This window comes from Pongo pygmaeus, chromosome 14 (genome assembly GCF_028885625.2).
Source record: "Pongo pygmaeus isolate AG05252 chromosome 14, NHGRI_mPonPyg2-v2.0_pri, whole genome shotgun sequence".
Classification (NCBI taxonomy): Eukaryota; Metazoa; Chordata; class Mammalia; order Primates; family Hominidae; genus Pongo; species Pongo pygmaeus.
This window is the reverse complement of record NC_072387.2, coordinates 111,165,391-111,180,762: the sequence shown is the minus strand read 5'-3', so window position 1 is coordinate 111,180,762 and position 15,372 is coordinate 111,165,391. Positions and strand designations below refer to the sequence as shown.

At 35.2% G+C, this 15,372-nt stretch overlaps 1 protein-coding gene across 1 annotated transcript in view; it reads left to right on the top strand.

Moving 5' to 3' along the window:
* NALCN (sodium leak channel, non-selective) overlaps positions 1 to 15,372 on the top strand; it is a 364,348-nt gene that overhangs the window by 170,554 nt on the left and 178,422 nt on the right. Inside the window, exons 12-13 of the mRNA XM_054446842.2 lie at positions 5,294 to 5,461; positions 12,821 to 13,012. Coding sequence (XP_054302817.1) covers positions 5,294 to 5,461; positions 12,821 to 13,012 — 360 coding nt within the window. The remainder of the gene's footprint in view (positions 1 to 5,293; positions 5,462 to 12,820; positions 13,013 to 15,372) is intronic.

Here is a 15,372-nt window from a genome sequence, read left to right as displayed (position 1 = left end):
TAAAATAGCCTATCCACACAGCTATGAATAATAGGAGTCCCTGAAGGAAAAAGGGAACAGATAGAAGAAAAGTTGTCATAAACAACAGAAGAAAGCTTACCTAAATGAAAAAAAAAAAACCATAAATCGACAGACTGAAAGAGCTCATTAAATTTTAGTGAGATTAAATGAAAATAGATGCTTATTCATGTCCTGGTGACCTTCCTTGGTTGCAAGCATAAAGAAATAACCTTGTTCGGCCTCTTAACAGGCGTAAGTAACCTGAAAAAGTAAAATAAATGTATTGTGCAATGGATGACTCATCTACAATATTGGAAAGTAGAAGGTAATGAATCAATATACATAGACTACTGAGAGAATAGAACTGCAACTACGGAATCTATACACAGACAACATGTTCATCTGTCAGTGTTAAAAATGCATTTTATATATAAAAGGACTAAGAGAGCATACAACCCTTTATATTTATTTAAGAAAACTACTTTAAAGTGCGCGAATCACAAGATAAGTCAATTGCAATCTCAATGACTAGATAAAAGAAGAGAGAATTGATGGGCATTGGATCTCAATAGATAATAATAAATATGTCAAATAGGGATCTTTGAAAAAAAGAGAAATGATAACATTCAAGAAACTACTAATAAATTTGTAAATGATTTCAGCAAAACCAGGACTTAGGAAAGGGTGTGGTATCAATGGAGAGTGGGATGGTAAACGTGTACTATGAAGTTTGCAGATGTGTGGGGTGGAGGGATGAGTGAGCCAGCAATTTAATTGTGAAGCAATAAGAAAAAAGTATTGGTTTGATGTCTAACCATTGAGAATTAAACCAGGGGATTAGAAAACCCAAGTCGAGTGTCCAAATTAATGAAGGGGGAAAGAAATTAGCAAATAGTTGACCAAGTTAAAAATAGACAAGACAAAGTTAAAAATGAAATAGCAATGACATAAAATAAACAGGAAGCATAAGATCAAGTATAACTGGTACATTTTGTTTGAGCAAGTTGAATTTTCCTATCAAAAACCCTAGAAAATCTGAGTATGTTTAAACACAAAATAAAATTGTACACTGCTGATAGGAAGCACATACAAAGTGGCCCTGCAAGGTAGCTAAAAATCATTTCTACCAAACACCTAAAATATTAAAACATTTTAAATGTTCAACAGAGTGTGCAAAAAATTAAGGAAAATTCTTGAGGCCAAAAATTAAATGTGACTTGAGTCCAGAATACCAGGTGGGCCCCAAGGCAGTGGCTGCCCTGAGGGCATTTGCATATCCTTGTGGCCAGAACTTGCGGTTTTCAGGAGTGTGTCCAGGACGGAAGAGACTAGAGGCCTGTGCAAAGTGAAGAGGCAGAAGAGAGGCCCCACATAACATCAGGAAGGAAAAATCCCATCCGTCAGAGGGAAAGGATGGGATCATCAGTCTGGACCTTGACCCCTGGCAGATCAAAAATGTTATCTCTGGCTGGGCATGGTGGCTCACGCCTGTAATCCCAGCACTGTGGGAGGCCGAGGTGGGTGGATCACTTGAGGTCAGGAGTTTGAGACCAACCTGGCCAACATATTGAAACCCCATCTCTACTAAACATACAAAAATTAGCCAGGCATGGTGGCGTGTGCCTGTAATTCTAGCTACTCGGGAGGCTGAGGCAGGAGAATCACTTGAACCTGGGAGGCAGAGGTTGCAGTGAGCTAAGATTGATCATGCCACTGCACTCCAGCGTGGGTGACAGAGTGAGACTCTGTCTCAAAAAAGAAAAAAAAGGTTATCATGTTATCTCTACTGAATTGTGTAAGACAGCCTGCCCACTCGTGGGGTTGGAGCTCAAAATCCCATTACGTCCAGAATCTGAGAAACAGCAGCCAAAAGTTGATTTAAGGGGGACCCAAATTTCTAAGATGACCCAGGTTCCCTGGAAGAACCAATTCTTTCTGGAAAAATATGTACCCTAAATGCAGGTCTTGAAAATCTAGAGACAATCAATGATTTCCTGGCAAAATGCAAACTGCCAAATTGATGGATGAGATAAGAAACCTGATCTGAACAGCATTGGACAGCTTTGCTCCACCATCACCAAAAGGCCTGTGCCCATGTGGGTTTCCTGGTGCTTTCTGTCTACTTTTAAAGGTGTGCTAATTCTTATTTTATTTCAGAAGTTATCATACACAAGATAAAAACTGTACAGTACGAATGATAAAGCTAGCATAATCTTAGCCAAAAACTGATAATTATATACAACTAAAACTATAGGCCAATTTCACATAAAACAGTAACTGTGAAAATTATAAATAAAATATATTACCCAATAAAATCCAACATGTTAGCATTATCATCTAGAGTTTTTTTCCAAAAATAAATAAATGGTTAACATCAGGAGCTCTTGTGATATATTTCATAGCCTTAATGAATTAAAGGTTAAATCCTTTGAAGGAGAATAGCAAGAAAAGGAAAGTCTTTAAACGTGATAAAAATTAATCACCAAGACTCATTTCAACCACTATATATGAACGCTGAAGAAACTTTCATTGAAAACAAGGAGCAAGTTATGGATTCCTATTATTACCATTTTGTATTTAGCAACCATTATATAACTGTACCTTTATAAATAATGCATTCATATGATTAACTCCAAAATAAATCTTAAAAATGAAATAATCTTATTTTATTTCCAGATGAAATTGTGCACATTTCTAAAAAACTCATGAGACTTTATGAAAAATATTAGAATTAATAGAATAATCTAGTAAAGTGGGTATGGAAGGTCAATATAGAGAAATCAATAGCTTTTCTTCCCACTGGAACTAACTGGGTAGAAATAGTAAAAAAGAAAAAAAAATACATAGATAGAAAGAGAGAGAGAGAAAGAAAGATGGATATTTAGGATATTTATATGGAAAAAATTTATTAAAGAGTATAAAATACAGTTCAAATAAATAGGAAAAGAGTGCATTCCTGGATATGAAGACTAGTATTAATCTTCTTAAAGTTCTATTTTATATGTAAAAGGTAAAGAAAATATCGTAAAGTTGTAGACATATGTGAACATGTAAATTTTATGTTTGTATCAAACATATATTGTAACAATATCAAAGTTAGAAACCAGACTGTTGGCTAGGGAAAAAATGTTTGCAGTATATATAGCAAAGATTATTGTCCTCAATACCAACAACTCCCAAAACGCATAAGAAACACAACATAACACCATATAATAGTGTCAAGGTTATGAACAGTAACATTTAATTACTTTAAAAAGAAATTAAAGTGATTAATAAACATATAAAGAGATGAGCAACAATAAGTTTGATTACAATGATATTGGCATGGATTTGAGACAAGAAAACTTTCCTGTATTGCTGAAGGGCAAATGATTTCTTATAATATTTTGAAAGTAATCACTTTAATATTTTCTAAATTTAAAACACACAAATCTGTCTTTGCCCCAGCAATACCAACTTTGGAAATCTGTTTATAGATATGAAAGCCTCAATAAATACTGGTATTGAGGGAGGATGCTTAGTGCAGCCTTTTTATTGAAGTAGCAATGTGCTTAACTACCTTCCTGATGATTCCTGCAAATACCACCCATCAGTGAATTAGTAGAGAAAATGTTGAGTTACATAAACGTTGAACACTATGGGAAATTACGCAGCTGATAAATGAAACATAGGACCTATATCCCTTAATCTGGAGGGATATCCACGATTGTTAGTGAGTCAGAAAACAAGTTGCAGCGTGATACATAATCTTCCTGCATACCCAAATCTTTATCATTCACAGTTCACATAACTTTAGGTAATACCAAGAATGCCTATTTGTCTTTAGAATTTTTTTTCTTTCCAGAGTAAATACCTGTCACATTATTTTTAACAACTTCTCATAGAACTGTATATAATATTTATACATAATAATTGTATAGAAAGTATGAACTTGAGAGAGGACAATGACATCTTTAAAATTAGAAATAGTGCTTTCATAAATTGCAACAACTGTTTTTACATCTTGTGTAAAAACATGTAACTGCAAGCCTGTTTCTGTGATTGCATGTGTGTGGATAAAGATGCAGATGATCAAGGAAAGAATATACATGACATTAACATGAAATGCCTGAGAAACGTGGGCAAGGGAGTTCATCCACGTGTTTTGTGGACTTAAGATCATTTCAAATTTAAAATATACTACCTTCTTAAGTTTTTTAAGGAGGGAAATGGCAATTAAAATTGAAAAGCAACTAGAATCTACAGAAATGGTAGATTTGAGAAGTGATGCTAATTTCCTCTTCACATCTAAATTAACTATCTGCAGTGCCTTTAATGTTTCATTTCTTAAAACACTATTATTAAAACTGCATTTTCCCCACATGTTCCATGTGTGAGTGGAAGAAAATCCCTTCTGATACTCCACATTAGTCTAGAAAAAGAGAAGCAAGGTCTGCTATATTCCTATCTTCAATAAATCATGTAGTGTCTTCTCAGGGGGACATATTATGACTAATCCCAGTAGTCACCCTCATAGTCTTTAATTAGAAGTTAATCTTCTATTGCAAATTTTAATTCCAGTTGCAATCTCCTTTACAAAATGAAAATTCTTGTTCATAGGACATGTAAAGGAAATAACATGCTGTCTTTATGTGTGTGTTTTATAATATTGTTATTTGGAATAGTAAATTCATAGAATGCATGTGAGAGATTAAAAGATCAAATAAATGTGTTAATATACTAATATTGATCATTAATTTTATTAATATTGAAGTAGCATATTGATTTATTTGCATATGCACACATAGATCAATTGCTTGGTATGAAATCCCAATTTCTCTTTTGCCGTGTGGCCTAAAGCATAAAGGAATAAATGATATTTTAACTTTTAAATTTTAGTTTAATTAGGTTAATAATATGTAAGTTGTTATTTTATAATATGCCATGTACATTAAATAAATTTTATCTTAAAAAATACAATATATAAAAAAATTCATCCTTTTGTGTACATAGAAAGTCTTTAAATAATAATGGTTTTAAAATAATATCAAATATAGATAATAAAGAAATAATGCCACTCACAAACATTCAAAATTGTAACATGTTTTTATAATTGTTTAAGATTGTTTTGGTCTACTGTGTTCTAGTTGGTATGTTTCAAATGCATTTTTAAAGTAAAATGTCATTCTTGACCTTATGGGGCGCCTTAGTGTATATGATAGTGGCAAAAATTCATACACTGACAAATATGTGAAATAATTTAGAATAAATTATAGTTTTGAATTTCAATTTCAATGTTTCTTTGTTTCTCTAGGTGGCTTTTACAGTACTTTTTGATTTGGAAGCACTTCTGAAGATATGGTGTTTGGGATTTACTGGATATATTAGCTCATCTCTCCACAAATTCGAACTACTACTCGTAATTGGAACTACTCTTCATGTATATCCAGATCTTTATCATTCACAATTCACGTACTTTCAGGTAATAAAAATAATGCCTATTTGTCTTTAGAAATTTGTTTATTTCCAGAGTAAATACCTGTCACATTGTTTTAACAACCACATAGAATTATATATAATATTTATATATAATAACTATTATGGTAAGTATGAACTTGAGAAAGGCACAATGACATCTTAAAAATTAGAAAAGTGCATTCATAAATTGTAACAATTGCTTTTTAAAACTCCTGAAAATTCACAGGAACAATGTAGATATTTTACTTACTTTTCCTAAATTAGCAGTATATAGATACACATATTTTTATATATGGATAACATATATCCATACATGCATATCAAATTTTAAACTACATAAGATGTTGGCACAAACTTTAAAGAGTAGGAAACATTAATTTAATCCCAAGTGTTTATCTTCCTTGTCGATAAGCCTAAGTGTTTGCTCAACAATGATTTATAACAAAAATATTAAAGGTTTATAAAACTTACCTTTACAGATTGTAATTAGTCATACAGTATTATTTATAAATGCCTGTTACTTACTTCGTGATAGCACTTATAATTCTTATTTAACTTATAATAATTGGATATCTTTTTTAAATGTGATATATTGAATCACATTGCTTTCTAATTATGCAATAAACAGTAATTATTACTTACATTCTTTGTTATTATTGAATATAGCAACGTGCTCACTGTCCTGGTAAATACTTAGTCAAAATGATAAAATATGTCTACATGGTATTCTAGTCAAAAACACCTCAAATATAGTCATTTTCCTGATTCAAACTTGGTCATTTATATAATTTATCATGGAAACACCAGAATGTGCATTGATTGTTTTCTAAATAGATATTGTTAAATATTTGGGAAATAAAATGACAGTAGAATTTTAAAGAAGTGATTTTGAGAAACAGGACTCTAACCCCTTAGGAAAAAGAACATGCATTGCAACTTTATTGATTTTATTCATTAGTAATACCAAAGTATTATTTTCAGAACAATATTCACTTTAGCTGCCAGATCACATGTAACTAGACACTTTTAGTACCTGGGGGAAAGGACATGCAAATATAATTCACAAAAAGTAAAAAGCAAAACCCCCCACAAACCCAGGCAAAAAGCTGAGCCCTTGTAATCACAGCTAAGCATATTGAAACCACAGACGGTTTTCATAGTTCAAGCGCTTACTTCCCTCAGCATCCATGGATGTAAATCTCTCCTCATTTGTTGAGTTATATCCTGAAGCTTGGCTATCATAAATGACATGGCTGGGGCAAGAGATATACATGTTTAAAACTCTTGATACAAAATGTGTTTTCCAAACATTCATGTGATTATAAGCTCTTGTGCACTGCTCTCTAGATTCACAAAGTTATCATGGCCATTGAGTACCTACCTTAGGGCATCATTGCACATAATTATAGAGAATATCCTTTATATCAAAACAACAGCATACCTTTTTTACAAAACTATTAAAGTAGCCAAATTAAGAAAATTGATGTTGCCTATTTCAGCAAAGGTACAGTATAAAATATATTCAGGGCCTTAAAATTGCTATAGTCTCTGACATGCCGTTTTTCAGTAAAAAGTTAGAAAATATCAAAATTTGTGTGCAAAATATTTATTATAGAATTGTTAATGAGAGAAAAAAGAAAACTGTTTAAATGACAAACATTTGAGGAATAGCTTAATAAGTCATAATGCAAATTTAACCATAAAATTATGAGTTTTTTATAACTTAGAAATATGACTGTTTTATTTAAATGATAATATAAATTATATTATATACATAACTACATATATGTATGTATATATTTATTATATACATATGTAAAATACCTATAAAATGGAAAAAATGACTAGAGAGAAATAAACCAATTTATTACAAATTATTAATCATCTCTAGTTTCCTACTCTTGTCATCATGTCTGATTTTCCTACTAGTCTTTTTTTTACAAAATATCTAATATTAGCCTGCAAGGCTGTAACCATTTTATAGATAGATGATAGATAGATAGATAGATGATAGATAGATAGATAGATAGATAGATAGATAGATAGATAGATAGATAGTAGATAGATAGTAGACAGATAGTCAAATCATAGTGAAGTTTGCAATTTCAGTTCTGTCTTTGATTTTGGATTATTCTGTAATTGGTTCTGTTTAATTTATGTTAATGATTAAGTGATTTTCATTTGTATCTCTCTATACATGGCCATGCTTATCTTTTTCTAATGTATTAATAATGAATAAAAATGATCTCAGTTAATTTGTGGCTAGAAAGTAAATGTCTTGAGAAACTTAGGTGTCACAAGCGTTTTTGCAAATTTGCATGTGTAGAATCCACTGTACCAGACGGAGCGGCTCTTTGTATAAAGGCCCACATTGGTCTTCCCTATTGGTCCTCACACTTCTCATTTCAATCAACCTTTCTTTACCGTGTTGGCAACAAGTCTTTCCTTAGACAATTTCATATTTCTCACATTTAAATGAAGTAATGTTTAGTGCAAAGTGGCTTCCTTTAAAATATTAGTTATCTGTTAGACTACTGATGTTATTCATGTATTTATTCAAGTGATATTTCTGAGCTTCTACTATGTGTCGGCCACTGTTCCAGATACTGAAGATGGAGCAGTGGACAAAGCAGAGAGGGTTCCCATTTTATGAAGCTGAAATTCTAAAGGCAAACAGTTCACAAAGAAGTACACAAAGGAATGTGAAGTTACAAGTACTGGAAATGTCCTAAGGAAGAAGTGTGCAGGGTAAAAAGCATAGAGATTGTGTAGTAGGGGCTATTTTAGATTAGTTGTTCATAGAAGCCCTCTCTGAAGAGGTGAGGTTTGAGCAGAGACTGAATGAAGTGAAGGAGCAAACCATAAAGAGATCCGAGGAGAAGCATTCCAGGTGGAGAGAATCACACTGAGCATGTCCTGAGGTGGGTGCATGATTGATGTGTTCAAGGAATAGCACAAAGGCCAGCGTGGCTGGGCTGCAACCAATGCAGGGCAGCATGGCCTATGGGAAATCATAAGGTCTTGCAAAATGCTGTAGTTCTTACATATCTGTATCATCATGATGATATTGACTGGTGCTTCTTGTGAATTTTCTGTGTCAGGCACCTTGCTGAGTGCATTGTCTCATTTGTTTCTCATAACAATCCCTGAGATAAGGACTGTATGTGTAAATTGAGGTCTCAAGAAATCTGTTGACTTGCCCAAGACCGCATACCTAGCAAATGATGGAGCTAAAACTTCTTCCCGGCCAGGCTCGGTGGCTCACGCCTGTAATCCCAGCACTTTGGGAGGCCAAGGTGGGTGGATCACGAGGTCAGGAGATCAAGACTATCCTGGCTAACATGGTGAAACCCCGTCTCTACTAAAAATACAAAAAATTAGCAGGGCGTGGTTGTGTGCGCCTGTAGTCCCAGCTACTCGGGAGGCTGAGGCAGGAGAATGGCGTGAACCCGGGAGGTGGAGCTTGCAGTGAGCTGAGATCGCACGACTGCACTCCAGCCTGGGCCACAGAGCAAGACTCCGTCTCAAAAAAAAAAAAAAAAAAAACTTCTTCCCAAGAACTTGAATTTCAGAGTTCATATTCTTAACTATGCAATTTCTACAGCATCTCACTACAAATCAACAGAGTGACCTTTAAGAGAAGGACTCAGAAATGTGACCAGGAAAATGTGTTTTGGAGACAAAATGTTCTGAAGTGCTTATCTTTGAGAGTATGGTTTACTTTATGTTGTATCTATAGGAACACAAAATCAAAAAGCTTTATAGGGTAGATAGAGTGAAAAACCTACTGATCCCTGAATAAATCAAAAGGCACAATTAGACTCACTGACAGGGATTTTTCCTTTCTAGGAATGCAGGTTTAACCCTTTGAAAATGCTGATCAAATCACCAATGTGGAAGTGGTATTCAATAGTTCCATTTTTTTCAAGCTGCTTACAGTTAGGTACTGAATTATTTATGTCTGAGAATAGACAAATCTGATAAAAATGTGAAATCTTTCCAGATTATTATTCTGGAAATTAATATGAATGTTAATACTTTAATAGTTCTTATGATACAGCTGTTTGCTTGTTCTTTGTAAAGATTATCTGAGAGTAATATGTCCTGATTTGGGAATGTATGTTAAGAATTACAGCAGGATGGCCGGGCGCAATGGCTCACGCCTGTAATCCCAGCACTTTGGGAGGCTGAGGCAGGTGGATCAGGAGGTCGAGAGATCAAGACCAACCTGGCTAACACGGTGAAACCCCGTCTCTGCTAAAAATACAAAAAATTCTCCGGGCGTGGTGGCAGGCACCTGTAGTCCCAGCTACTCAGGAGGCTGAGGCAGGAGAATGGTGTGAACCCAGGAGGCGGAGCTTGCAGTGAGCTGAGATCACTCCACTGCACTCCAGCCTGGGCGACAGAGTGAGACTCCGTCTCAAAAAAAGAAAAAAAAAAGAAAAGAAACGAATTACAGCAGGAAAAATTGGTAGCTGCACCATGTGGTATGATGCTTAATTTGAACAACTTAACTTCTTACATATGTTTAAAAATTGCAAACTAGCATGCAGGAAACATGCTTTAGTCATTTTTTTCAGTTGGTTTACTTACATGCTGTAAACCATATCATTTGCATTCTGTGGACAATAGGAATAAGACTGACCACTGATATTTCCTGTTAAATCAAAGTAAATGCAATAAACGTGGTTTCAGGTATGGCAAAATTCAGAGGCTGATATGGTGTCGGGGGCTCAGTGTATGTCTTCACTTACCTTTCTTCTGTTGGTGTGTTGGTGTCATTCTTAAGCTGGTTTTCTCTATGTGAAGGCAAAGATGGCTCCCAGGAGCTCATAGTTTGGTGACTCTTGCAGCAGTGCCCACTGGGGATAAAAAAAAAAAAAAAAAAGAAATAGAACATTTCTTATTAAAGGCATCCAGCAAAAGCCCTGAGGATGACTCAGATGACTGTGAATACTCTGGCCAGATCTGGATCATGACGGGTGGGGAGTCCTTCTTGCACCTCTGTACTAAGACTGGGGTAGGAATGATTTGCCAAAGGAAAACCAGGCAGAGTTGAAGAAGCTAGAGGCACTGGAAAGCCAAAAACAAACAAAATGTTATTTTAGACATGTAAAAATTAAAATCTAATTTTTAAAAATGCATTTTCTGTTTCTTACTGTATTCCAAATACACTATTCATCTTTAACAGACAACTCAATCTCTTATTGACATCAAAAAATCTTGGATGATCATTGTATAAACTATATTTCATTTATGCCAAGAATGCAATTTTCCTATGTTAATATCTCTGAATTTGGGAGCTGTTATAATCAGTGGTGTGTTATACTTTAATTGGCAGCATTTTTTTTATATCTTAGAGCTACATACAAAATTGATGACATCTTAGACTTAACGAAAAGTTGTATTTTTCACACTGTATACTTCAGCTTTTAATTATGTACTAATTTATACATACTAATCATATAAATATGTCCTTAAGAGCTGTGTCTTTGTGTTATACTCGCTTTGTAATAGTAGCCATTGAATCCTATTTGTCCAACACAAAGTTTGGCACATAGTAATCAATAAGTGTTTGTTAAACAAATGAGTGAATAAGTTTGTCAATTAATTACTTTTTTTTTTGCAAATGTGTGTATGCAAAACATCTAAATATATCTGTATGTATTTAGATGTGTGTGTGTGTGTGTGTATACACAGTCATGCATCACTTAACAGCAGAGATACATTCTGAGAAATGCATTGTTAGGCAATTTTGTTGTCGTGTGATCATAGAGTTTACTTACACAAACCTAGATGTATAGCCCACTATATACCTAGGCTATATGGTATGGCCTATTGCTCCTAGGCTGCAAACCTGTAGAGTGTATGACTACATTGAATGCTGTAGGCAATTGTCACACAAAGGTAAGTATTTGTACATCTAAACATAGCTGAATAGAGAAAAGGTAAGTCTTACAGGATCACCATCCTATACATGGCCCATACTTGACTCAAAATTTATTATGCGATGCATGACTAAAATATATGTAAATATATACACACACACATATATATGTGTGTATATATAGAAAGAGAATAGTTGAGTACATACAACAAAGATGCAAAAATATAAAACTTACATAAGACAGAAGTTTATTTCTCTACAGCAGTTGGTGAGTATGCAGGGAAAGCAGGTGGCTGTGCCCCCCATGGTCACCCAGCCTGTCGGGTTGGACAGGACCTGTCGTATTCTATGCAAGCCTTCTATTTCTGGTCCAAAGGGGCTACACTATTTGTTTCCATTTCCAGGCAAGAGGAAGGTATTTTAAAAAGGATTCAGAGAATCCTTTTAGGATTAAAAAGGATTAAGTTAAAAAAGTTTAACTTAATGCACCAAAACTTGTACAAATCATTTCCTCTCACATTCCATAGGTCTGAACCCAGTCCACTGGAGACAGCTAGCTGCAAGGGAGACTGGAATGTGTAGGCTATAGCCCCAGCAGCCACTTGCTAGGTTAGAATTTGGAAAGTTCTATTTTTTAAAGGAGGAAGGAGAAAATGGATATTGGGGTGATAATCTCAATAAGAAGTTAAGATTCTTGGCAAAAGTTTGCTTCTTTTTCCATTTCCTCGTGATTTTCTAATAATACCTAGGAAAATATTTTATGAGACAATGAATATAACTAATACAGGTTGAGTATCTGTATCCCAAATGCTTGGGACCAGAAGTGTTTTGGCTTTCGATGTTTGTCAGATTTTGGAGTATTTTTATGTATGTGCATAATGAGATATCCTGGAAATGGGACCCAAGTCTAAACACAAAAATTGTTTATATTTTATAAACACCTCAAATACATTCCCTGAAGGTAGTTGTATGCAATATTCTTAATAGTTTTTTTATGCATGAAACAAAGTGTGTATGCATTGAACCATCATAAAGCAAAGGTGTCAGATGTAGAATTTTTCACTTATGGCCTCATATCAGCACTCAAAAAGTTTAAATTTTTGAGCATTTTATGTTTTAAATTAGGAATGTTCAACCTGTATTGAATTAAAGGTTTCCTTGCATATTTGAACGTTAGAAAAATATTAATTTTATTTCAACAATATGTACTAGTGAATATCATTTTGTATAATCATATAATATGTAAAAACACTTAGTTCATCCATTCATTTGGGATTTATTGGGTTCTAATTATGTGGCAGGCATTGAGCTAGACCAATGGTTATTCTATTGTTAATTTTAGTCACTAGATGTTCAAATGGAGAGGTATGATTTTCATAAGGCACTATAAAATAATATTTTAGTATGAACATATTTAAGATTCGGTGTAAATAAATGATCATATGTATAAATAAATGTTTCTCTCTCAATTGATAGGTTCTCCGAGTAGTTCGGCTGATTAAGATTTCACCTGCATTAGAAGACTTTGTGTACAAGATATTCGGTCCTGGAAAAAAGCTTGGGAGTTTGGTTGTATTTACTGCAAGCCTCTTGATTGTTATGTCAGCAATTAGTTTGCAGATGTTCTGCTTTGTTGAAGAACTGGACAGATTTACTACGTTTCCGAGGGTAAGAGTTTTAAAAATGCAGTAAGTTAAATTCATTGTTCTTATTTTAGTAATAATGATTAACATCAAAGTAATTTCACTTTAGTGGTTCAGAAGTATTATCCTATTTTTGATAACTTGGGATAATTAGATTTTAATATTTAAAATTGTCTCTTCTGCAGGGTGCAGGTGTTTGAGACCATTTTCAGCATTGTCAGATTATATATCAATTCTAAAATTCTGGCAATAATCTAATAGAGTTAGATGCTGAAACCCGAATGCTAGGGTTCTTAGCACCTATAAATTAAAATATAGCAGAATTTTAAAATAAAGCTTGCATTTTTGTGTTCAAGAGAGTTAACATATTTTTAACGTTTTATAGTTTATATATTGTTATGTTAGTCAGAATCTAGAAGGAAGCTTTTGATTTTCAATAAAATAAAATTAATAGGCTCTTCAGATTTTAAATGTCTCTCAGCTTTCTCATTAGAATTCACTTAGGCTAAAAAGGAAGTTAGAAATCAATGGATCCATAAACAAAAGTCATGTAGGAGGTACAGCTCCTAACCAGAAGGACCTTGAAATTTAACTCTATGTGGACTTAGAAACGTAAAAAAATACAATGACCAGACAAATAATGTATATATTTTTACCCTAAGTTAAAATAGTAAGGCCTATTATATGGTGTATTAATCCATTGTTACACTGATGATAAAGACATACTCGATGAAACTGGGTAATTTATAAAGAAAAAGAGGTTTAATGGACTCACAGTTCCACGTGGCTGGAGAGGCCTCACAATCATGGTGGAAGGTGAAAGGCAAACCTTACATGGTGGCAGGCAAGAGAGAATGAGAGCCAAGCTAAAGGGGGAAACCTCTTATAAAACCATCAGATCTCGTGAGACTTATTCACTACCACGAGAGCAGCATGGGGGAAACCGCCCCCATGATTCAATTATCTCACACCTGGTCCCTTCCACAACACATGGGAATTATGGGAGCTACAATTCAAGACGGCATTTGGGTGGGGACACAGCCAAACCATAGCATATGGGAAGAATAATATTGGGGTAAAAACAACATATATTTTTAAAAGTTAAGCTTTGACAGCAAAAGGGTCTGTACTTTTAATGGATAGCTTAGCTTCATTTTAGGGATTTAAAAAAAATCCTATGCTAAATTTCTTATTTGAGCTACCAGTGTTGGAATTCATCCTTTTATAATGCAGATTCGACATTCATGTGCTGCCAAGGATTTGTCGAGTGCCTTTAAAGAGTCTGGTCATTTAGGTAATCATGGGGACATAAGTCCTCAAGAAATTCTCAGTTGAGGGGAGGAACCAGTAGGTAAGCACAGGGCACCACAGGCCTCGATGAAGGCAGACACCAGGTGCTCTGGGGACACAGAGACAAGGCCGATTCCCAGGCATGGAAAAGTCCAGAAAGGCTTGTGGGAACAGGTGGGTCCAATGGCTGGATGTAACCAAAGGAAGTGCAAGGGAACAGATTCCCGTCACAGGGACAGCATGTACTAAATGTCTGAGGTGAGCAAATCCTTCTTCCAGAACTTAGAGAGCAAGAAGCATCGATGGTAAGAGGAGGACAGAAGGCCAAGCAACTCTGAAGTCGGTTGAAAGTGTGATCGTATCTGTCATGACAAACTCCTATCAACTCTAGTAGGGAAGGCACCAGATTCAAGACGCTGAAGAAGAGACCCAGAGCCAGCAGACGAGACATGGGGTTTTATTGAGGGCTTACACACAGGGGAGGGAGTCCAATGGCGGCTGGCTGGTCAGGAGAACCAGACCTGCTTGCAAAATGCATGCAATTTACATAGCATTTTTACTTAGCACACTCCCCCAGCAACCTCCACATGGAAATCTTAATTCACCCCAGACTCGGGGCCTCAATTCCCTGTATGGCCAGTGTTCCACGGGAGGAGATGAGGACTCAGATGTTCCTCATAGACAAGGAGCCAATCTCTGGGTTGGCCACTCCCAGATTCCCTAGCTCAGAACACACATTCAGGTGTGTCTGGCAAGAAGGGTCATTCTCAGGATATGCTTGAGTTATTGCTTTCAGGTGCACTTACATACAATGTTTAAATGCTGATGAGAGAGGGTAAGTAGATAGTGAGGTTGGAGATGAGTGAGATAAGGAGGATGATGGCAAAGGTTCCTGCAGAGGTGAGAGAAGGCAGTACCCACAGCATGAGGACAAAGATCAGCCTTAGACAGGTGTTGAGCTGACAGGTGTCGAGGTGATCCTCAGGACAGCAAACCAAGCTGAAAGTTACAATCAAGCCTTTGTTCCCTCACTGCAACAGTACAGGCAGGAGGCAAAGGTAGGCACTGCTCTCCAGCTCTCCAGCGTCTGGAGGT